This window comes from Eupeodes corollae, chromosome 1 (assembly GCF_945859685.1).
Source record: "Eupeodes corollae chromosome 1, idEupCoro1.1, whole genome shotgun sequence".
In the NCBI taxonomy this organism is placed as follows: Eukaryota; Metazoa; Arthropoda; class Insecta; order Diptera; family Syrphidae; genus Eupeodes; species Eupeodes corollae.
Genome location: NC_079147.1, coordinates 265051666 through 265075715, shown reverse-complemented (window position 1 = coordinate 265075715; position 24050 = coordinate 265051666). Strand labels below are relative to the sequence as shown.

The window sequence follows — 24050 nt, the reverse complement described above, 5'->3', positions numbered from 1 at the left end:
GCATACTACAAATATTTTTAAACTAAAACTGAAAAATGTTATATAATTTTTAAAATAAAACCACTCTTACAATTTTCAAAAAAAATGTAGTAAAGCAAGGTTTTTTTGATTTATTAAAATAGTTAGTATTCAAATAGTTATCTAATAAATAATTTAATGAATTCGTCAGAATTAACTAAATTATAAAACTACTCGGTAGTAGGTCGTTAGACGTAAAAGTGGATTGGGGTCGAAATACTGTATGGATCAAAATACTGTATCTCAAAATGCTGTATCTCAAAATTCTGTATTTCAAAATGCTGTATATAAGGCTAAAAAATGAAACTCGTTTTGAAAATGTAAAAAAATGCGCAAAAACAATAATATAAATTATATCTTCTTTTTATTTTCTCTTTCTCATTTCCAAACAAGTCCTAATGAAAATTTTAGGTGAAATTAGATCGGCAAAATATTTGTCCCCAAATGTTGGCTGTAAACCCGACCTTTCTCATATCGACCAGTTGACTTTGGTAATTCGGTATGTTAAAAATTTTGTTCCCATCGAAAAGTTCCTAAAATATATACCTATTCAAGAGCATAAATCTGAATATTTGGCTGACACAACCTTGACATTTCTGGAAAATGATGGTATTTCATTAGAGGATTGTAGAGGACAAAGCTATGATAATGCGTCTAATATGTCGGGAAAATATTCTGGTTTGCAAGAAAATTAAAGGAGAAGTGCGAATTTGCTACCTTTATACCTTGACAGACATTCTCCTAACTTAGTAGGCTTTCATGCGACTGGTTGTGTGCAAGAAGCAAAAAGTTTTTTTCAAGTGGTTTAACAAAAAATATAAAACTGATTTTCTGCTTCTACCCATCGCTTAAATAAATTGAATGTATATGTTTAGATTCAAATAGAGTTCTTAAAAACCTTTCGGAACTAGATGGTCTGCACGAGCTGATGCAGTTAACGCGCTCCATCATGGTTATAAGCAAAATACTGAAGCCTTGACATCTATCTCTAGAGATCCAGAGCAAGCTCCAGACACAAAAATCGAAGCGGTAAGAATGTCTAAGAAAATGTCAAAACTGGAGTTCCTCATTTCCACAGAAATTTGAGCACAGTATTAGAAAGAATTCATAAAACCATCAAAGCCTTCAAAAAGAAACAATAACGATTGACGTTTCTGCCAATTTGCTTTGTTCTTTCATAAATGATATAAGGGAGAATTTTGATTAATTTGAAGCGTGTGCCAAAATTCAGAATCCGGATGCTAATCATAAAGACTTATTGCAACGAAAAATAGTACAAAGTTCGCGTGCCACATATTTTGATGGTCCTGCACCTTCCGTCCAGCAAATTGGAAAAGAAAAGTTTAAAATAACAACCAATTATTGCAACTATTACTTTGCAATTAAAAATACGATCCAATTGCAATCAAGAAATAAATATTGTTTGGCTTTTTTGTCGATTGCAATATTTGACTTCAGTTGAGTTGAAAAATTCTTGCGAACAGTTTTCAAAAAACCATAGAGATGTTAATGCAGATGAACTTGAGTTAGAAATGCTTTGCAAATGGAGATCTTACTACAATATCAAAATTGTACAGTCTTATTTCAGTGAATGAAATTGAACACATTTCTAAATGTAAGAATTGCCTATAGAATTTTTTTATCTTTGTTGGTTTCAAACTACAGTGTAGAGCGTTCATTTTCAAAATTGAACCGGATAAAAAATTAACTTCGAAGCACAATGCTACAAGATAGACTAAACAGCTTGTTAATTTTATCAATTGAAAATAAATTACTGCAATTTACATCAAATTAAAAAAAAAAATTATAAAAACATTAGAAATTAACCAAAAACACAATAATTAAATTAATACAAAATCAACTATAAAGAAAAATGTTTAACTATTGAAGGTAAATTATAAAAATTTTAAAAGTAGAAAAAAAATCTGTTTCATGTTTTTTTTTAGTTCTAGTAAAAATATGTAAAAAAAAAAACACAAATTAATTTTAAAATGATTTTTTTAACCTAAAGAATTACAAAAATGTATGTTATACCTACTTTGTTTGGCCCCCAAATTCTATTGGGGCCAGGGTCCCCAAAAGTCTAAAGACGCCCCTCATATTAACCATACAGTATGATGACCATAGAGTATCGTACAGGATCATACAGAATTTTGACCATACAGTATTTTAAAATACAGCGTTACGACCCGATAACATTGAAAGTATCACAAATTTAAAAAAAGCTGTTAAAATATCTGTTCATCTTTCAATCTAAAACCGTTGACAACAGCAAATTATGTGTCCTCAAAATAAAGTGTAATGTCAATTTAAGTTCTAATTGTGACAACCTAGAAAATTCGCAAAATTAAAATAACAAGAAAGGACTACATTTTTGTGACGAAACTACTTATTTTCTAACCTTTTTTCTCGAAATTTGCTCGATAATAAAAAAACGAAAGTATTTCGGCTAATTCACTGCAATGATTAATTGTTTTAAAAAAAAAGCACGACAATGTTGCATATTTTTGACCAAAAACTATTACACATTTACAAATATATTGTTATAGGAACAATGTTATGTGAACTGATGTGAAAATTATAAACCAACAAAAAATTGGAAATAATACTAAAATTAGAATCAAAAAAGAGGCTGGGATGCGACCCACACTGATAACTTCCCACCCCGTCTGTCGATTTGTCTTGATTAACAGTTTGTCTAAATGTACTCGTATCAATTTTTACCAAATTTGAGTACTATTTTTTATGAAAAAACGGACTGTTGGATTTTTATATAAAAAATACTGAATATCCAAAACAATATTTTCTGCGAAATAAAATAAGTTTGAATCCAATATTTTCAATTTTTGAAATGCTATTTGAGTCGAAAGTAAATTTTTACCAATTTTTGTTAAATTTTTTTATGTTTTTAATTTTTTGTACAAAAACTGTCAATTCGATTTTTTTTTCATAATTTTACTGAATGTTAACAACAATTTTTTTTAAAAGGTAAAAGTAGTTTAAAGCCAATATCTACAATTTTTGAAAAGATATTTGAGTCGAAAATCAATTTTTACCAACTTTTTTAAAATTTTTTTAGGTTTTTATTTTTTGTAAATAACTGTCTATTCGATTTTTCTTAACATTTTTCAGAATGTTGAAAACAATATTTCTTATAAGATAAAATAAGTTTGAAGCCTAAATTTCAAGGTTTTGAAAAGATATTTGAATCCATATTCACTTTTTACCAACTTTGAGTAATGTTTTTTTTTAGATTTTTATTTTTTACTGTCAATTCGATTTTTCTCAAAATTTTATCAGATGTCAAAAACATTATTCTTTGTCGCACAAAATTGTTTTGGAGATGAAATCATATTTCAGTCGTAAAATTTTGGAGGTGACAAATTTTGTTTTTGTTAGTTTTTTTGATTTAAAAAAAAGAAGTGAAATGGATTTTTTTCAAAAAATATACTTCTTGGATACCACGTTACAATATATTATATAAAATTTAATTCAAGTCTCTAGCGTTTTTTGTTCGTAAGATATTTAGGGTTAACTAAAATGTTCACTTATTTTTCAAACTGCTATGGTAAAAAAACCACCCACGCAATTTTTTTGAGAGCCCTTTCTGCATCTTACTGTCTTATTATCTGTATAATAAAATTTATTTGAAATCGATATCTCTTCTGGTTCTTGAGCTATGGACGACGAAAAAACGTCGCGAACGTACGTACACACGCACAGACATTTTTCTAAAAATCTTTTTTTTTTCGACTCTAGGGACCTTGAAACGTCGAGAAATGTCAAAATTTTCAATTTGACAAATCGGACCCATTACAATATCTTCCTATGGGAAGTTAAAAAAAATATCGACTTAAAAAATTATTCAAAAAATACTTGAGTATAAATAAATAACTTTTCATTTAAAATATATACAAGTATATAATAGTAACGAAGGACGTTTTTATAAAACACCAACATTAGTCTTAACTTTCAAACTTAAAGAAAATGGTTGGAAAAAAATAGCGCAGATGTTCAACGAAAAAAATAAATGTTTTCAATTATACGAGTACTTAGCTACTCTTATAATTTGTCAGAAGCATATTTTTACAATATCAAAATTTCAAGAATTCACTTTGACCTTTTTTCTTCTCATTTTTCGGTTGGAAAATAATCACGATGTTTTTGTGAATCCATTTTGATGAGTTATCATAAGACAATTTACATAATTCTTTATGTGATTATTCTTTAAGAACCAAGCTTCTTATGCTTTTCCTCTAATCTATCAAAGAAAATTGTTGTAAGCTCATTAGCTTAGTTGAAGCAGAGTTCACATGTTCATTCAATGGAAAAATTATTTTAAGAAAAAGTAAATTACTATTTCTTGAGAAATATCTTAAAAAAGAACATATCTGCCATTGACTATAAAAAAGCCAATTTACTCCTTCAAATAATTTTTAATGTACACATGAACTTTGTTTGACAAAAAAAAGTAAAAGTTCTTCTTCTTGTATTTATATGGTACTAATTTAATTCCAAGTCCAACCTTCAGAGATGATGAGTTTGCAATTACACTAACAACTAACCTTCAACATTGACACAAGGGTAAGTATAATTACCTAAAGTTCAAGGTAAACTTTATTATTCGTCAATTGATAAGATCGGACAAACAAACAACAACAAAAAATAAAAATTATGTTTCTAATTTAAAAATAATTTAAGCATCAATTTATTATTATTGTTGGCGCAAATGATGGAAATGCAAATTTATCTACTTTTTTGTTGTACATATTATTGAACTCGTCAATGGAAGAGCGAGCGTTATGATTAGTCTCGTGGCAATGTTTATAGTACGCATTTGATGTACGAGTGTATTGTTATGATAATACAACATGATTTACTAATTTTTCTTTTCATTTTCTTGTAATAATAGAAAATAAAAAGTATTGATCAAGAAATAAAAGGTTAGCTCAATAAAAGTCGTTTAAATCATTGTCATTAAAAATGTGTGACTTTTGAGTTATAGTTTCAAATGATGCATTCAAATTTTTAAATGTCATTGAAGATTCTATTATGTCGAATAGACTTAAAAATAAATTATCAGAAAGTTCAAGGTTTCTTGAAAATTTTATAGAAATGTAACTCAAACTTACCATGGTCCCTCGGATGTCTGTGCAGTGGATCATGCATTTCCCTAAAGTTCATATTATTCTTAGATAAATTATTATCATCATTATCGATACCACTCTTTTCATCTGTCACTTGTGCAGCAGTTAAAGTGTTTTTAGTTCCTTGAATTCTTGGCGCTACCATAGCATCCTTTCGAATAGTTCCTTCAGTAACAACTCGAACATCTTCTTCCTCCATCAAAGGTGGAGTAAGTGATTCTTCTTCAATTAAACTATTATAATCATGATTGCTAATAAAGTCTGGTATTTTATAGCCATTTGGATGATGTTCTTCAATTGTATGAGTTGGACTAAATTCAAGTTCTCCAAGTCCCAAGTTGTACATCAAATGTTCTAGGCCCTGTTCAAAAAAAGATAAACAAATTTAAATTTGAAAAAATATAGCAAAATAAAAATCGCGTAAATATTTAAACAAAAGGAACATGAGTCAACGTAATACTACTAAATTATAAATTGAAAATTTGCAACACAAAAAGTTTGCTTCGTTTTAAATCCATAAAAGATTGATATACAGAAGGTATAATTAAGTCAAACTGTAATAACGTTCATTGTATGTTTATGGATTTCCTTTTCAATATAATATTAACAATTACTTTGCAATTGTATATTTTTGAAAATTGACTAACAATACATTTTAAAGGTAATATTTGCCGTAATGTGATCAGTTTGTCACGCGTATATCAGTTTAGTGTACTTATTAAAAATTGTATTACTTCAGGTGTCGTTTCAAAACAAATAGCACATCAAGCTAGTTCTTCGAAAATTCTGAATAACAGTATAATTGCTCAAGAAAAATTGTAAAATGAAATGTTGATACTAAATATTTAAACAAATTAGCTAGTTTTTTTTTTAAGAAAACATGTTTCATAAATATCAGTTCGTATATTTAATTAACGCTATTCAGAAAATAAATGTAGTACGAAATTAAGTTAGGTTGACAAGTGTGTCTTATGACCTTGATTATTATTACATTAATATTTAATATTGTTAAATTCAGCTGCTAAAAAATATATCTAGTTCGAGGTTGTGGGAACACAGTTTGTGATAATAATTTACTCCATATTAATATTGGGTAGGCAACAGTTTGTTGAAAACTAAGGCCTAGTGACTTACAACTCTCAACCTTTCCTGTTTGCGAGTACTGTTGCCAGTTTTAAGCTGAATCCGAACGGCTAATTTGAGAAAGCACTTTTCATGACAAGAATATTACTCTTGGAGAATTTGTCAATTATTCGCAAAAGGCAGTACCTGTGAATAAAACTTTTAGGTGGCACAGGCAGGGATCGAACCCAAGTCCTCTCGCATGACAGTCCAACGCACTTACCTTCATGCAACGGGTACCACTTTATCAATATTGAAAACATACAATTCTGTTTTCGAATTCATGGCATCGAAAGAAATCTGATGCACATTGATTTTGAATGTTTGAACATTGAAATGAAATGAGTTAAAAATATCAACCCGAACAAAACAGTCTACATTCGTATTGTGTAGCTGAAAAAGTAACTCTGTACGAAGTTATGTTTACCTATATTTATAATCATTCATTATGTTGTTCTTTAATGTTTTATAGGGAAATGAGGTGAATAGCTATATTTTTTTAATGGGGATACATTAAATTAATAGTATTTCGAAAATTAGTCTCAAGGATAAACTGACAAGCATTGCTAATAGTACAAGGAATACATTTTTTTACACTTCAGAATTTCAAAAAGTATTTACCTTAGAACAATCGTCAAACTGCTATCAGAAGCTTCCATTGTCTAAGAGAAAGAATGTAACACACCATTTCACATATACCTATTTCACCAAAATAGTAGTTAAATAAAATTAAATATGAAAATTAACTCGGTGCTAGAAATTTTCAAAAGTTTTCAGTTTTGAGTGAGTTATATGGACACCTTACGTGTCCAGATATGAGAATTGTACTCGATTTACGGAAGCAGCATTTTTGGCTATGTCAAATACGTGATCACTCCTTGAAAGATGGTCTGTGATTCGCTAATTTATAAAACAACTTTGTAAAGGTGCTGCCATGAAATACGGCCATTTTGAAATAATGCCAACTTTGTGCTTATTTTATTTTTGTAAATTATAAACAAGGTTCACTTTTAACAGAATATAAAATAAATTCTGTCTGCCAAATAGGGCCTTTTGCATTACAAAGACAGACCGACAGTTTTAAGCTTAATCCAAGCGGATTATTCAAGAATCAAGAATTACTTTTGGAGGGTTTTGAAGGCAGCATCCGTGAAAAAAAAACTTAAGAAAGCACAGGCAGGGAACCACCTCTGGTATAGCAGTCCTACGCACTAATCATCGCAATAAAATACGATGCGATAAATGCAAAAGAAACTTTGCATAAACTCCACTTCGCACATACCCCGAATCTTATAGTGAGCACGAGTGTTATTTGTTTATACCCAACGTAAAAATCGGTTGGTCTTATTTCACTTGGCTTTATTTGACGGCATCATATGTGTAATAGAAGAAAATTTATTTAACACTCATTTATTTTATGCCTTTCAGACTTGAAACCATGCAATACAACATGTATTGTACGGTAAGAAAAGTCATTTCCAACCTAACGAAGAAAGGATTCTTCAATACCAAAAGCACGATTTTCGATAAGAGAGCTTGGTGCCAAACTCTATCAAATCCGTTTGAAATATCAAGTGAAAAGATCTAACTTACTTACTTAAGGTGGCGCTACAGTCTGTGTGAACTAGGACCTCACCCCTTCTCCATCTAGCTCGGTCCCTAGCTAGATGTCTCCAGTTTCGCGCTCCAAGTTGGGTGAGGCCACCTTCTACTTGTGCGCGCCACCTGATCCGCGGTCTTCCTCTACTGTGCTGTCCTGTGGGTGCGGATTCGAAGACTTTCCGGGCCGGAGCATTGGTTTCCATGCACTCTACGTGACCCAGCCATCTTAGTCGTAGGACTTTTACCCTTCTTTTTGCCGCCTCTGCCTCAATACTCACAAAAGCCCCATTGACATCACGTGAGTTCTTCCGCTATGTCAATGTCATCAGCATATGCCAGTAATTGGACAGACTTTTGAAAGATAGTGCCTCTATTGTTGACGTGTGAGCTCTGCACTATTCTTTCAAACACGGTGTTAAAAAAATCGCATGACAGCGCATCACCTTGTCTAAAACGTTTTTTGACATCGAAAGGTTCTGTTAAGTTGTTTCCAACCTTTATGAAGCAGCGTGAATTCTCCATGGTCATCCTGCACAAACTGACGAGTTTGGCAGGGATGCCAAAACTAGACATACCTCTATACAGCTCGTCCCTGTAGATGCTGTCATATGCGGCCTTGAAATCGATGAAAAGATGGTGGGTGTCGATTTGGTGTTCTTGGGTTTTTTCCAGGATCTGCCGTAGTGTGAATATTTAATCAACTGTAGACTTTCCTGGTCTAAAACCACACTGAAAAGGACCTATCAGGTTGTTGACGATGGGCTTTAAACGTTCATATATTACGGCAGAGAAGATTTTATAGGCGATGTTTAGTAGACTGATTCCTCTATAGTTGGTGCAGTTTAGAGGGTCTCCTTTTTTCAGAATCGGGCAAACAATACTGAGGTTCCATTCATCGGGCATGCTTTCTTCCGACCATATCTTACAGATAAGTTGGTGCATGCTGCTAACAAACTTATGTCCATCTGCTTTAAAGAGCTCAGCATTCAAGACATCCGCTCCAGCGGCTTTATTAGACTTCAACTTAGATATGGCAATCTTTACTTCGTCTAAATCGGAAGGACGGGATTGTTGGCTTTCGTCGTCTATATTGAATAGATCATCCTGCCTGACAGCGGAATTCAGTTCTTCGTCGCCGTTTTACAGTCTGCAGAAGTGGTCCTTCCATATCCTCAGCATTGACTGCGGTTCCACTATAATGTTTCCACTTTCGTCTTTGCAGCCTTCGGTTCTAGGTTTATGTACCTTTGAATTTCGTTTCACCTGTTCATAAAACTTTCGAACCTCATTCCTGCTTTTATACCTCTCAACATCTTCCACCGCACGCTTCTCATGCCTTCTCTTTTTCTTTCTGAGAAGTCGGCGTTCCTCTCATCTCTTCTGCTCATAGAGTTCACGAGCAGCTCTCGTTCTTTTATGCAGCGCCGGTTTGCGTGCCTGTTGTTTGGCTGCATTTGCCTGCCGACATTCCTCATCAAACCAGGGGTTCCTTGTTGTTGGCTGTTTGAAACCCAGCACATCAGAGGCGGCTTCTCTAATTGCATCTTGGCAATGTTACCACTGGTTTTCGATACATTGTGTTGGCGGCAGAGAACTTCGAGAGAGGTTGCTTGTAATTTGGTCGGAAAAGGATTTGGCGATCCCTGGCGATTGTAGCCGTTCGACGTTGTACCTTCTCCCAGCACCTTGGGTCTGGAAATCCGAAGTACTACCTTGGCTACAAGGAGGTAAAGATCTTACTTTCTCGAAAACTATGAAAATATTGGTCCACTGTTCAGTTATATAAACCACCAAATCAATGGTGAACCTTTTGCTACGAAAGCCATATGGCCGGTCATTTAGAACCTTCCGTTTTTCGAGATATTTTTTAAATAATCAGCGTTTCCATGACTTTAGAAAAAAGCGACGTGACTGCCATTGGACAATGGTTGGAGGGTAACTAGGATTATTTTTTTTTATAGACATGCTGGAAAAATGCTGTTTTCCATCCAATAAAAAAAACTTTGGAGTAGGTAAAATGGAAAAACTTACGCAGTGTTGAAGAACACTTTTTCAGAACAATAGGGAGGGTACTATACGAGCCAGCAGATTTAAGTATTTCAGGTATTTCAGTGCTCTTTCAATTGCAAGAGTGCGAAAGAAGATTCTTCCCATTAAATAGTTTAAGCTCTCAAGAACAGGACGACTCATAGCAATCTCTGATAGCTTCGAATTAACAGCAAATCGTGATGCAAGCAAATGGGCTTGTAGATAAAAGTTAATGTTTTAATCACTATTTCTGGAAATCTATAAACAGTTTAAAAAATAATTTTTGTTTGTGTAATTTTTCGAGTAATTTCGATAAAACTATGATCATCACGAAATTGGGAGTAAAATTTATTAGCAAAGATATGGGTGGGGTGCTTCTCGGCCATTGCTGATGCATGACCTTTTAAATACTAACCTTACCTAATAAACTATTGTTAACCTTAACTATAGTCTACCAGGTGCATTGTTTTAAGCTCTTAATTATCTTTATTTTCATCCATAACAAAAAGCAAATCAAAAGTAAAACTATGCAACTCACTCATGTGTTCTAAATTGTACACTAACAAGTATTTCATTTGACTGAAATTTCCTGTTACATCAAATCATGCAATGCATTTTGCACAATTTTTACAGTTTTTATTACTAATTAAGTCTATAGCGCCACATTAATTATAACTTAATCAGAGTCAACTCAATTCCAGTCAACAAGATTTTTATTTCTACTTTTGTTTATTTTTATTTTGTTTTTTTATATTCAAACGTGACAGCATTATAAATTTTATTCTTCGTGTAATTAGGTTACAATAAGTAAAAAAGTCGAACATTTTTCGCACTTTGTTGATATTGCTACTCAAACAGACGATGGTTTATATTCCATCCAAAATATTAAAAGTATTATAACAGGAAGAACTTCATAAACGAATTTTAATTGTTTTTATCTGCATACAAATTTAAGATACATTATGTACATAATAAACTTATTTAAATAATTTAATTAACATTTTAAGAAGATTAAACAAATCAGTTCATTTATTTATTTGCATAGATAAAATAAATGAATGTAAATGCAACAACAAAAGCAAAACCATCAGGAATGTTAGATAAAAAGATGTTAAGGCGCAGCTTAATTGTACGTGATGCATAAGTGCTTTAATTATAAATCAGATCTAGTGTAGGAGGAAATGCGTTCCCAAAGTTATGTGTCAACACTTAACAATTGATAATACTACACTACACACCCTTCTGACATAAGTTAAGTAAGGTATCAGATAAAAGTTTTTAAAAGAAAAAACGTAGTTTTACGGCGTTAAGTTATTGTATTTTTAAACGATAATTATGTTTATTATTCAAAACCATATTTTTATCTTGAATTAAATAACTATACGAGTAGTTGCATAGTGTTTTAAGAATTTACAGTTAGACATTTTTATGGTAATACAAAATAAAAGTTTAATTATGTAAACAAACACTATACACAATTTCATTTGATTTTACATTTTGAGAGAAAGGTATAATGGGGTTGGGTGGAGCACAAATAACTTAAATATCTTGAAAAATAAGTTCGTTTAAAAATGATTAATAATGAGTATATATGAAATTTCGTCTGTTTTTTTTTTAAGTGTTTTCATTATTGGTTTTAAAAAACTAAAGATAGAATACATATTGCATTTTTAATATTTTGTAGTTTTGTCTTTAACTGCTTTCAATGAAATAATTTTTGGTTGTTCGAGACTGTTCAAAAAAAATTACTCGCCTACTGATCTGGCTAAAATTTATAAAACTTATAAACAGCCAAGACTTTAGTTTAACTCCCATCAATGGGCTGGTGCTCTAGAAACTTACTAGAGCTTCTTGGACAGTATTCAACGAAGAGCCTTCAAAACTATTAGTGACAGTAACATCATTAACTCAATTACGTCGCTCGAAAATCATTGCAAAGTTCCTTGCCTCTCCCTTTTCACCATTATTTTAAAGGACTATGCTCTAATGAAACAGTCTCCCTCGTCTTAAACAGCTCAACAATAACACTTACTCTTCATTGCAAGAATACCCAATACTTACAGAGATTCGTTCTTCAACCGTACCCTACGAATGTGAAAAATGTTCACAAATTAAAACAAAACAGTTCTATTTTAAAGTTGACACCTTCTAAAAGGGTTTTTTTTATAAAACAAATGGTTCTCCCATAATAGCTTAACATTTGAATAAACAGCTTTTTGGACGCATTGAAATTGAAAAAAATTAATCACGTTTTTCAATCTAAGTTTTATTGCCCAATAATTATAAATAATGTTAGAAAATTTAAATGGTTATGAAAACTGAAAACTCAAGAATCAAAAAGGTATGCGGTACTCAAAGTATTCCAGACTACTGCTGTTGAATCTTAAAGATCTTCAAAGTTCAGTTGATACAAGATGCCAATCTGGTCAACTACTAGCATATTCTTAATGATTGGGTTATGCACCAAAATGATACGGATTTTCATTGAATAATAATCTTCAGTGATAAGGTCTATTTCTTCATTTGGTGTTCGGATAATCCAAGAATTATTTTTTAAAGCCTATATATCTCAAACCATTGATGTCCGAACTTTCAAAGGCGGTTACATCGACTAGAACCACTAGCTCGTTGTAGCCAAGGAGCCATTCGGGTTTCCAGACCCATGGCCCAACAGGGAGATGCTGGGAGAAGTTACAACGTTGAACAATTGAAAGAGATCGCCAACCAAGATGTAACTTGTAAATGCAGCCAAACACATAAAGCGGCGTTGCATAGAAGGACTAGAGCTGCTCACAAGCTCTTATGAGCAGAAGAGCAGAAGAAAATAGAGAAAGCATGCCTGCAGTCGAAGATTTTGAAAATGGAAACATCATATGCTGAGGATATGGAAGGATCACTTCTGCAAACTGTATAACGGCTACAGTAAATTCAATAAAAACTAACATCTAACTAACTAATTTCATCGATTTCAAGGCCGCGTATGACAGCATCTACAGGGACGAATTGTATAGATCCCTCCTAGAGTTTTGACACCCCTGCAAAACTTGTCCGTTTGTGCAGGATGACCATGGAAAATTGGCACTGCTTCATAAAGGTCGGAAACAACTCAACAGAACCTTTCGCTAACAAAAAATGCTTTTAAAAGTCAGTTTAATTACTGAAATATCCTGGTACCATTCATATAATTGGAGGAGCTCAGCGTGATGTCAATGGCGGCAAACATTTGTTAAACGGTTAACAACACCGACGTCTCGTTCAAAACGTCTTACTTCGTTTACCTAGACTCCACCATGAACGATATCAAACCAAGAGTTTCTCTCGTTAACCGCTGTTTCTTAGGATTAATAAACAATTTAAGTAGTGAAGCCCTCTTTCGAGCGACCAAACTGTCGCATTATAAGACCTACAAAAACCTGACAAAAGCGGAAGAAAGCACTATTCTTTGTTTCTCGGTATGCATAGAAGTTGAGTGGAGGAGATGGAACTACGAGCTTCGTCGTAGCCTAAGCCAGAAGGATAAATATCCAACGACTAAGATGGCTTTATAACGTATATTGCATGGAATGTCTTCAAATCCGCACCCACAGGAAAGCGCCGCAGTCGAGGAAGACCACGAATCAGGTGGCGCACAAGTTGAAAGTGATTTCAATCAACTTGGAATGCGCAACTAGAGACATCTAGTTAGGGACGCAGCTATAAATGGTAAAGTTTGTTGGGCATCGTAACACCACCTTAAGTAAGCAAGTAAGGGTTATAGTTTCCAACTTGTTACTGTTTGGTACAGTTTCTGGGTTAACAAGTTACGAGCGGTGCGATTTGACCTAACCTACATGAAAATGGGAATGGTGAAACTTTTCCGGTGTATGAATTTCTTGCAATTTTCAAGAAAACATTTATTTTTCTATTTTTTCTTAAAGAAGTGATCAAAAGTAGCTACCGAACTTTAGACTTTTTGAATTTTTCCAACATTAAATTCGAAAAATATGCTGCTGCATCTGTAGCCGAGGCGGCTATTTGGCTGTTATTGTTAACACAAGTTATAACTAATACCAGTATATAATTTCGAAGAATGAAAGCAATCATTGAAGAATATTTTTAATAAGAGCGTTTCCTAAAATATTAGTTTTTTTATGTAACTTTTACATTCTTTGATTAAATTTAGTTTATTTTAAATGTATTTTAAAATTTTGAAAATTTTTATTTTATTTGACAGTTTAAAGTCTAGTGAAATTCAACTACCAAACACTGAACCTGTAGTTATACTTATATTTTTTAATTGTATTTACTACGCTTGACTGAACTCAGTACAATACGGTTTGTGTGTCATTTTCAGTTAAAAGACACATTTTCATCATACCTTAAATTAATAGTAAATAATTTACCTAACAATAAAAAGACTTAGATAAAAATACGTATAACATATCTACGCACAGGCATACATACATACGAGTATATACAGAGTGTATAGATATGGCTGTCTAGTGGTGTTTTATTTATATATTTTATAAACTTAGTAAATATTTTCAGTAAATTTATTTACTTTTCCTTATTTTCATGAAATTTCTATGAATCGTAATATATTATTGTCATCTTAATTTCTTCATAACAATTATCTCGCTCAAATAAACAAAATCTATAAACAATCTAAACTTACTTAAAACTATGACAAGCAATATAGTTGCAGTGTCACATAGATGCAGTTTTAAATAAACTAAATCTTATTGTCTTACTGCAAAGGCCATTAGCGACCCATTTCCTTATTTTTCAATTCCGGTTTAAGTATTTTGAAAATACTGGTTAATCAACAAAATTTAAGGGAATCAGTAGAAAAAAATTATCGCGCATGTTGTACAAGAAAAATATTTGAATTTTTATTTTCAAATAAAAGAAAATCTGGTTAAAACAATTTATATTTGTTTTAAAATCTTTTATCTTAAACACAAATTACTCATGAAAATATAACATTTTGACGTATACTATTGTATGCGTACGTACGAAAGAAGTACACCAAAGTACTGGCAAGTAAGTAAATTTTGACAAATAAGTGATAATTACTGTTATCTGATCTCTTGCAAATATAAAATTTCTCCGTATATTTTAAGTCAAAGTAAATATGCACGTTATTTTTTGTTTGTTGATTTTTCTTTTTTATTTGTTTCGAAAAATAAGTTTATTAGAACAATTATTTTGCAATAATTAGTGTAGATTGTCTTAACGGATTTTTTGTTTTGTAAAATAAAGAACAAAAAAACTTGAAATTATGTTAACACAAATATAGACAAACCTGATCTTTTATATTTCTTCCAGAAGTCTTTGGCAAATATTATCCATTTACCTTGTTGAAGTTAGATACATACATAAGTTATCAAACAAGATATTTTTAAAATAATACAAGAAAGTGTTTTTAACATTTTTAGCCTATAATTTTTGAAAAGATAAGTCGTATGTTAAAAGTTAAGTTTGATGGATAGCTACGTCAAAAAGATTATCGTTTTCAGGCAAAGCAATTTTTAGATTTTTTCAAGAGTGCAAAATTATTTATTTTCAAGTAGATGTGTGCAAAATTTACATACAATTATTTGAGTCATTACAAAATTTAACACATACATATGTATATAGTAAACATTTAATATAAATGTGTGTTTAAGTGCTTCTAGTTAAAGATATTTCTCATAGTAATAAAAATGCAATTTACAAAATGGATTTAAACAGTAAAGATCACCTGCTAATATGAAACGTCCTTTCTTAGACTTCTGCAATTTTCTTTCAACTCAAAGTAATTTTTCTCATACTAAATAAATACGAGGTCAAATTATTTAACAAAAGTTAACCAAGAATTTGAATGTATTATGCATTTCTAAGCATCTTGTCATTTTTTCTTTACTGGAAATAAAATTAAAAAATTTTCAGGGCAAGCATAATTTAATTTATTGCTGTTTTTCGGATTGATATATTTTAACATTTTGGTCTTATTATTATTTTTCCATTCCAATTTATCAAAATGTATGCTATGAACTTTCAGTAGACAATTTGGTAACAACATTTAACAACACTTTACAACAATAACTTTTTTGACAAAATCTGATAACGAATCCAGTTTAACAAGGCTTATACGTTAAGTATTTAAGTATTTCATTAATTAAAAAACAAATGTACATATATTTAAACAAAGTTAAAACGTGTATTTGTTAAACTTGATCTGACTTATTTTCAAAACCATGATGACCAAGACGAGGTTATTCAATGGAAATGTTTGGAAATTAAGTGAAATCCTAAGAAGTTTTAAACTATATTTTATTTTAATATATTGTTCCCTCACTTAAAGGGATATGAATACCCTTATAATGATTTAATAATTTATTGAACTCGTTAAACAAACTAAAGTTAAGACTTAAGACTAATATTACATTTATTCTTACATTTATAGATTTACATTGATTGCAAAAAACAATGTACCTTAAATGTTTTTCTTTTTAAATCACCGCTTACGGAATATACCAAAAACTAATACTTGTAAACTAAAATCACTTGGTTGAGGGGACTTTTTTGACCATAGTTTGATCTGCTTGATATAGGACATAAAGAAACTTGTCTTCTAATACTTGAACGGCTATAAATAAAGTTTAATTGTTCTGAAATTGATGGTGATATAACTGACCCATTGATTATAAAACACATAATGTAATGTACAACACAGCTGAATGTACTCTCTGTGTTTAGAAAGCGATGAAAGAATTATGAGCGTGAGTCTATGATTGTACGGTGGAAGGGAGGCAGAAGCGCATGAATCTTCTTAGTACTCCTTTTATTCTGTTTATATGGACTGAATGAAAGGGAGCCCATATTCTGTAGCCATATTCCAACATTGGTCTTACAAATGTTACATAAAGAAGTTTAAGAATATAAGAGTCGCGAAAATCATGTGAAACCCGTTTTATAAATCCGGGTGTCTTATTTGATTTTTTAATAATATAGTCATAATGATTTGTAAAAGTTAATTTTGAGTCAAGAATAATACCTAGGTCAGAGAAATAAGAAGAGTCTAATTGATAATTGAAAGTCATAACATTTTGTTTGCGTGTAAAACACATTGATTTACGTTTGTCTATGTTTAGTGAAAGCTTATTGATAAAACACCATTCGCTTAAACTATTTAGATCATCTTGTAGGAGTAAACAGTCGTCAAGTGAGTCCATGCGTTTGAAAATTTTAATGACATCAGCGTAAATTAAAACAGATGAGTGTTTTATAATAGAGGGTAAGTCGTTAGTGTTCAAAATAAACAGTAAAGGTCCTAAGTGGCTACCTTGTGGCACGCCAGTTGGTATAAAAATATGATGACCGCTCATTCCCAAAATCAACGCTGTATGATCTATTATATAAGTACGACGAAACCCAACTAACAAATTTTTCGTTAAAGCCTTGGGATTTAAGTTTGGAAGTTAATGTTTTATGGCACAATTTATCAATGGCCTAACTGAAGTCTGTGAAGACACAGTCAACTTGTTTCCATTCTTCAAACGAATCTAAACAAAAAGAAATGAAATGAAAGAGGTTAGTAGCTGTTGACTTATTTTGAACAAAACCATGTTGACTGTCACAAATTATGGACTTAAAATTAAATGGTATGACTTGAAAAATAATAGACTCAAATAACTTATGGTTGACGGACAGTTTTGCAATGAGACAATTATTTTTTATATCATTTTTACTACACTTTTTCGTTGTTATGTGATTAAACATAGTGGGTGTAGTTAGGAAGGGTGGACAGGATTAAAAAAGAAATACCGATGCACATGTTATTTAAATGTCTGTTTGTAAATGCATTTCACATTCTTTTAGTGCGATTAAAAAAAGAATCTCTGTACTCTACAGTATACGTCCAAAATTGGTCTCAAGGGTAAACTGATGAGGATTCCTAAAAGACCGGGTATTACTTTGTTTGAACGGAGAAATGCAACTACCTTACGACGGTGCTTAAGAGATACAAAAGTTTTTATTAGACAGCGTTCCCCTATCATTTTTAGAGCCCTCTTTTGAATTATATTCAAAAGATTCAAGTGATTTATTTGGACACCAGCCCAATTATGAGAATTATATTCGAGTTTTGGATGATAGCCAGATCAATAGAGGTAAAAACTTCTGCATCGTAAGAGAAAACTTAAACACTTACGAGAATTTTTGGATTATATTCAAAAGATTCAAGTGATTTATTTGGACACCAGCCCAATTATGAGAATTATATTCGAGTTTTCGATGATAGCCAGATCAATAGGGGTAAAAACTTCTGTATCGTAAGAGAAAACTTAAACACTTACGAAAAGAAAATTATCAATACGAAAAGCACGCATTTTAGATAAGAGTCCTTGATGCTGAACTCTATCAAATGCCTTTAAGATATCAAGGGCAATTATGTTCCTTTTTTTTCCACAGTTCGGTGAAATAAACAATGAGATCACCGGTAGACCTTCTGCTACGAATCCCGTACCGCCGGTCATAAAGAAGTTTCCTTCTTTAATATATTTCTTTCAACTTAAGAAAGAAGGGACGTAAGTGCAATTGAAGGATTCGCCTTTTTTTAGGGACAGGCAGGACAAATGCTATTCGATCACCTCGGAAAGAGACCTGTAGATTGGGACAGATGGAAAAGCTTAAAAGCATGTAGTTTTGCAGAGTTGAATAGCGGCAACGGATTTGTGAATGTGAAGATAAATCTTTAAGTACTCTAACTACTATACAAGTGCGAAAGTATATACGTCCCATAGAATCTATTACTCTTTACTCTCATTGCTAGCATCGAATTAACAGCAAACTGTGCTGCACGCAAATTGGCTTTATCAATCGGGCTTATAAAAGGAATTTCATTGGAAACGAGGGCGGAATCAACAAAGACGTAGTGTTACGCATATTTTTTAACAAATGAATAATTATTTTTGCTGCCATTTTGATATTGTAGTATTTTCTGACGTAATTTCTCGTCATGCAAAAATTAAATGCGTAGAATATGTATGTAGGTTTCTAGCTTTCGGTTTTTCTCAGTGGGGTTGGCTTTTTGTATCTGAAAACTAATGCTTTGATCCTCCTAATAACCTCTTTACAGCTCAAATTAAACCATTCGTTTTTTTTAGGTTTGATAGATTGTACCCTATTCGGGATAAAATTTTTCACTCCACAAAAAATTAAGTCTACAATCATATCGGCGATAAAATCCACGTCACTATCAAGGAAGCATGTAGTGGCGTGAAGAAATCGTTGAGACCGTCTTAGTTGGCTCTCTTATTTATTGACTAAAAATTCCCTTTAACTGGGGTCTTTTGGAATGAGAAATTTGTAGATATGACACAATGGTCGTTCGTGCCTAGAGGCGGTAATACACCGATTGCGTATTTTTAGGGATCAGAGGTAAGAAACAAGTCTAGGGTGTTGACGGTTTGACCTGCAACGTCAAAAATCCGTGTAAACTCGTTAACTAACTGAGTCAGATGGCTTAACTCGGGTGTTATAGGGCAATTACGAATAATTGTAAACATTGAAATCACCCGTCCCAGTGTACGAAAAATGGGATACAAATTTCTGGGGAGAGTAAAATAGCGCATCGAGTCCAGACTTGGGCTTCGATAAATGAAACAAGTATGAATGATGAGCTTTTGAACAACAAAGTTGTCCCACATGTAATTAAAATTTGCATTAATAAATTTGCCATACTGTGGAAAAAGCTATATTATTTCACAAAACCATCATTTCAATTTTTTTCGCTAACAAATATAAATTTGGTTGAACCTTCAAAATTTTAAATTACTGGAGAAATTAAAGATCAATTTCAAATTAAGGACAACAAATTACTATTGTAGGACTTGTGAATCATTCAAACAAATTAAAGAACAGTGGTGTGATGGTTATTTGGTAAAATCTTTTTCATTTAATACAATATAACTTTAAACTGACATTAAAATAAAATCAATTTCTTGATAAATTTAAAATGCAAACAAAATGTGAAACGGTTTTGTTATAGGAATCAATCGTAACATTTTCTTCATGAACTTAGTTTTTAAAAAGTGTGTTTTTAAGAGAAATTTGCTGTTGAATTCTAAGGACAAGTAAATCACTTTTAAATATTTTATGACTTTGTACAAAGATTTGTCTTATTATAACCAAACTTTGAGTTCAGGCCTATTTGTAAGTACTTGATCTTATCCTTATTCATTTTTACACCAAAAACACAATGTATTAATGTTTGGTATATTTTTATTATTATATATGTTTTTTTAAACCGTCTCTTAAAAATGAATATAAAGTCAAAAAGAATTCAGCTTTCATGGAGTTAAATGAAAAACTGACGACGTGAGTTAAAAAATGAAGACGAAACGGAATAGAGTGACATTTTTGCTTAGGTATTTAGCTTCACTAACAGCATTTCAAGTAAAGAAGTAATGGGTTCAAATAAACAAATAATAATAAAAGGCCGTATAGGTTTTATATGTTACTTTAGTATGATTTATAAAAATAACAAACAAGCAATTCCTTGCTGATACATTAGATTAAGAATAGGAACTTGTGCGCTAATACTCTAAACGCTTTTCTTAAGAACTTCAATCATATTAGGCAAGATCATTAAAATAATAAATGAGCATAGATGAACAAAAATGAATATAAAAAAAAGATCATTGTTTTTTTTTATAAAATATAAATATTTTAAAAATTAAGGTTTTCAAATATTAAGATAAAAAACTAAAATATTAGATTACTTGTTTTATTAACTTCCTTAACGTTTTGATATTTTGTTTTCAAAAACGCTAGAATATATCGTTTTAAGAGATTTAACAGAATTACAATAAATCTTAACAAGAATCAACTGAGAACCAAATTTTGTATAACCTTTCGAATAATTTTATGATACCATAAATGATGTTTTTGAATTCTGATAAAGTTCACAAAAAAAACTAAAAAAAAAACCCTTAAAAAAATTGGTAACAATTGTTTCGTTTAACAAGTTTCTTGTTAAAAATACAGATACTGACTTGAAGTTTATTTTATTTTTTACAAAATATGTAAAATATGTTAGCAAATGAAATATGATTTGTGTAAATTTGTAATGCTTACATGATCTTCTTAAGAGCTGATAAAGTCTTAATGAAATCAATTAACTTAAATATCTTTGAATTAATAACAAAAAAAGATCAGCAAAAATATTATTGAATTTGTCTTACAAACTTTTCACATTTCTTTAAATAAAATTTTGAGAGTTTTATATCTTAATCAGTATCTTACTAGACCAGTATCTCTTCTAGATAGACCATTTTAATGCTTATACCCATAGAATTGTTTATGTAGTTTTTCATTCTTCTTGATTTCGACTGTCCTTATGGGGCTGTTAGTGCCGTCAAAATCAGCAAAAATGACTTTTTCGACTTTAGATAAGTGTTTCTTCCCAATTTTGTTTAAAAGAGAAAAGAAAGTGTGGTTAGAATGTAGCAATGATTTGCAGAAATTCCCAATACAAAACGACATAACCAAATCATAGAGGAAAAATCTATCTAACTTATTGTATAAAACTAAACAAATGTCTCAATTGCAAATCTAATCATTACAAACTACAAAAGGTGTTAACACACCTCATAGATGATAAATTGTATAAACTGACTAATTTTTTCTAGGTTTTACCCAAAATCGGAATCTAAGGAAAATAGAAATTTAAAACAAGCTTTTCATTGTTTGTTATAAATATATCCAATTTCAAATCAAAAGTACCTTGCAATTTTTTGCTAATGGCCTTGAAATACCAAACCAAGATCGTGCTACACAGTTTTGCATGTGCATTTAGTAGATAGATTATTTTTAAAGCTGATCTTATTTTAAAAAATTCATTCACTTTTTTTGTACACCTCTCTATAAATTGCATCAAAAATATAAAAAAAAAACAAATATTTGATGACAAAAACAACTTTCTCCGTTGAATTTTACTTTCATAAGGTAATCTTGTGTATAAAAAGTATCGCAACAAGTACCTATACGTACATCACATGTATACGATATAACATAGTGCTAAAAACTTTGACCCACCGAAAGATAAGTTCATCACTTAAATTCGCAATTAGTTAATAAAAATAACGGAACTCTAACTACATACTATCATTATGCACACTTAAACAAATAGACTTAACTACTACTGAAACAAAAATATAAACAATTTTATCAAATACCAGACAGAGTGAAATTCATACCTATAAAAGATACAAAAGTATCTTTTGCCATGTTTTTTTTCTTTTAACTCGCATCTAAAGTAAGACACTGTGATTATCACACTCAGTCAGCATGGATCGTCACAAAGTCTGTGCAGTCTCTTTATATATTGTTTCGTCTATACGGATGAACGGACGACGGACGGACAGACATAATTTTCAAATTAATTTTGATTGAAAGTAAATGTTTCTTTAAATAAGTAAGATGCGGACATTAAAATTCCAAGTGTACCTCTATTTTCTTCATGAAGAACAAAAATAGATAAATTATAGCTTAAAAATATTTATTATATTTATTGGTTCTGTTTTTTTATTGACATAATATTATGGCTAACCTCAAAAGACATTGTTCCACCGCTGCCATATTTGTTAAATAAATGCGACAAATAGCGATTGTATTGCTTTGATCCATTGCATCGTTCGAAATTGGTACCCAACAGAAGTACACACAGAACGATCGATAAGATCGATGTTCGCAAAATAGCCATAATTTGAAATTTTTTAAAATTCAAAACACGTCCACTTGGTTTATAACTGTTAAAAAAAACTGTTTACAAATCTTCAAACTGATCACTTTCTCTATGATCCTTAATTAAAAGCAAAAGGAAATCAACAAAAACAAATTCTATTTTCTTTTTGCTTTTTTTTTAGAACCGATTTAGATACACGTTTTGTTCGATTATCACAACAACCGAGCACACGACCATGTATCTCAAAGATACGAATACGAAATACGATGCGACAACGCCGGATAGGTTTCAAAGTGTCACAGCTCGCAGAGAGTTTTGATTGCCTACGAAGCGTGCGTCCAAAGCTGGCCTCTTATTTGAATGAGCAAAGCTCAAGCTAATCCGAGACCGAGACCGAGAGTTCGTTTGGTAGTTATATGGGGGAGCTTTTGTTTTTAGTCGTTTAAGGTTTGCGAGATTGACAGTTTGTCGTTGACATATGGCAAACAGAAAAATTCTTATTCTGATACTCGTACTACAATAATTGCCACTTCCCGGTGTATGGTGTTCGGAGGTGGTGCTGTGGCGTATTTTTATCTGAAAAATTTAGTATTTCACTCGTTTTTATATTTGTTTTTTATTGCTCGAATCTTTTCCCGATCTTGCTTGACTTTGATATGAAGATGTTGATGGCGATGAGACGAGACTACTAAACATCTTCTTTGAGAACCTTTATAATATAGTTGATGTTTTCCAGGCCATAAGATTTATTCTTATTATTTTAATCTTAATTTCGAGATAAGATATCAAGCGCATGTGATGTGTGATGAGAGCTGGGACGAGAGAGTAATTTAAGTCTTTTGTCTAGTATTTTTTGTTGTTGTTTCTATTGTTTGGAAATACCATACTTGATAAACATCATTTCAAAAAAGGTGTTTTTAGTAAGGTTTTATTTTAAAATTTAAAAATTTACTGAGTGACGCATATTGGAAAGTTTATTTTGTTGTTTTTGTTTTTTTAAATAATCTTATATTATATATTTTACTTAATTCTGACAAAATTGATCAATTATGTTTTTATTAGATGATTGAACAGTTGTATATTAATTTTCGGTTCGGTTTTGAACGCGTAGGTGGTTAATAAACCCAAATGTTAAGAAGTATAGAGAGTTCTGGATAATTTTTGTATCAGTTATTAATACAGTCAGTAGAAGCAATTTTCTTTGATATCATAAAATTTTATTAAGCTATGATCTATTGATAATAGAAGAATTTTTGTAAGCTTAGTTTTTAAGGTTTGGTCCTACCTCCCATTTTGTTCTACCATTTAAAGTTGGATTATAAAAATTATCAGTCAATCAATGCTCATAGCTAGAGTCTTAGTAGAGAAAGAGTAAGAATTAATCTTTTTTTGAATTTTTGTTGCAGGTTCATAAAAACGGTAAT

General features: G+C 31.2%; 1 protein-coding gene across 1 annotated transcript in view; it reads right to left on the bottom strand.

Moving 5' to 3' along the window:
* The window catches only part of LOC129940882 (zinc transporter ZIP10), a 28958-nt gene extending 5631 nt beyond the window's left edge, over positions 1-23327 (bottom strand). Inside the window, exons 1-2 of the mRNA XM_056049405.1 lie at positions 22492-23327; positions 5151-5526 (exon numbers count right to left, since the gene is read on the bottom strand). Of these exons, the coding sequence (XP_055905380.1) occupies positions 5151-5526; positions 22492-22644 (529 nt within the window). The 5' untranslated portion in view covers positions 22645-23327. The remainder of the gene's footprint in view (positions 1-5150; positions 5527-22491) is intronic.
* Between the last annotated feature and the right edge of the window lie 723 nt (positions 23328-24050).